The sequence below is a fragment of the Pterocles gutturalis genome, unplaced genomic scaffold (genome assembly GCF_000699245.1).
Source record: "Pterocles gutturalis isolate BGI_N339 unplaced genomic scaffold, ASM69924v1 scaffold30683, whole genome shotgun sequence".
Taxonomy (NCBI): Eukaryota; Metazoa; Chordata; class Aves; order Pterocliformes; family Pteroclidae; genus Pterocles; species Pterocles gutturalis.
In genome coordinates this window covers 1,716-2,820 of record NW_010118991.1, presented here as the reverse complement: position 1 = coordinate 2,820, position 1,105 = coordinate 1,716, and the positions used below count along the sequence as shown (strand labels likewise).

The following is a 1,105-nucleotide window of genomic DNA, read 5'->3' as shown; positions in this document are numbered from 1 at the left end:
GGTTCAGCACCATTGTCTGTGCTGTCATTGCTCACAGTCGGCTTCTCCTCCTCCGTATTTTCTGTGTTCTCCATGGCTGAGGTTACTGCTGTTTCGTAGTACTAGAGCCTGCGGAAATAAAAAGATTCAGTATTCACACAGCAAAGATTCAAGAAGAACTCGGGCATGAACTATCAGCTAAGTCTCCCAAGTGCTTCAGGCATCCATGTATTTCACTACAGACCTTTATCTATTAGATCTGCTTCACTCTTGACCTAATTCACAATTTTAAAAAATGTTAATAGCAGTCATATTTTTAACATCTGCACATATAAATCATTGTAGTTATTCTAAAAAACTATCACAAGTAGCTACTGAGGTATAAAAGTGAACCAATGCAGTTTTCCTGTATGAGTCTAGTGGAAGTTTATTCCAAACAATTATGTTCAAATTCATTCAATTCTCCTACTTAGAACAAATCAGTAGCTTCTTTACAAAATAAATATATGTTAAAATGTACCCTCAACGCCTCGCTGGACTGGCTTAAGCGATACCTTTGCAAAGAAAAGATTACAGTCAGCACTAGACTCAGTCCATACTAACGATGTCCACAGAAACTAACCAACATCAGAGGGTCACCAGAACCGTTTAGGCTAGCCCCGTATGTGCAGTCACTTGCTCCCACACACAGCTCACGTGTCAGCCCTTTTGTCCTGCCCCTCAGGACAAACTCCATCCTCCTCCTGCTCTTCACTTTGATCTTGCTGCCAACTGGAGCTGCCCAGCCCTACCCTCCTCCACAAACGCGCGTCCAGCCCACCTGGGCTGCGTGCTGCTCCTCCAACAGCACCCAGCCACCACCGATCTCGCCTTTGCCCGTGTCCAGCCCACCTGGGCTGCGTGCTGCTCCTCCAACAGCACCCAGCCTCCACCGATCTCACCTTTCACCCCTGAAGCCTGGCTGTAAGGCACTCGCTGAACCCTCTCCACACCCAGGCTAGATCCTAATGACTAACAGATTCTAGGGAACACAATACCCGTGTAGAATACAACAGCTCTTAGCTGTGAATATATTCTGGATGAAGACCAGTGTGAGACCATCATCCTCAAACACACTGTAGCAACC

At 46.2% G+C, this 1,105-nt stretch overlaps 1 protein-coding gene across 1 annotated transcript in view; it reads right to left on the bottom strand.

Annotated features, from left to right (window-relative positions):
- Positions 1–74, bottom strand: part of PRPF39 (pre-mRNA processing factor 39) — an 11,717-nt gene extending 11,643 nt beyond the window's left edge. Inside the window, 1 exon segment of the mRNA XM_010076423.1 lies at positions 3–74. Coding sequence (XP_010074725.1) covers positions 3–74 — 72 coding nt within the window.
- Between the last annotated feature and the right edge of the window lie 1,031 nt (positions 75–1,105).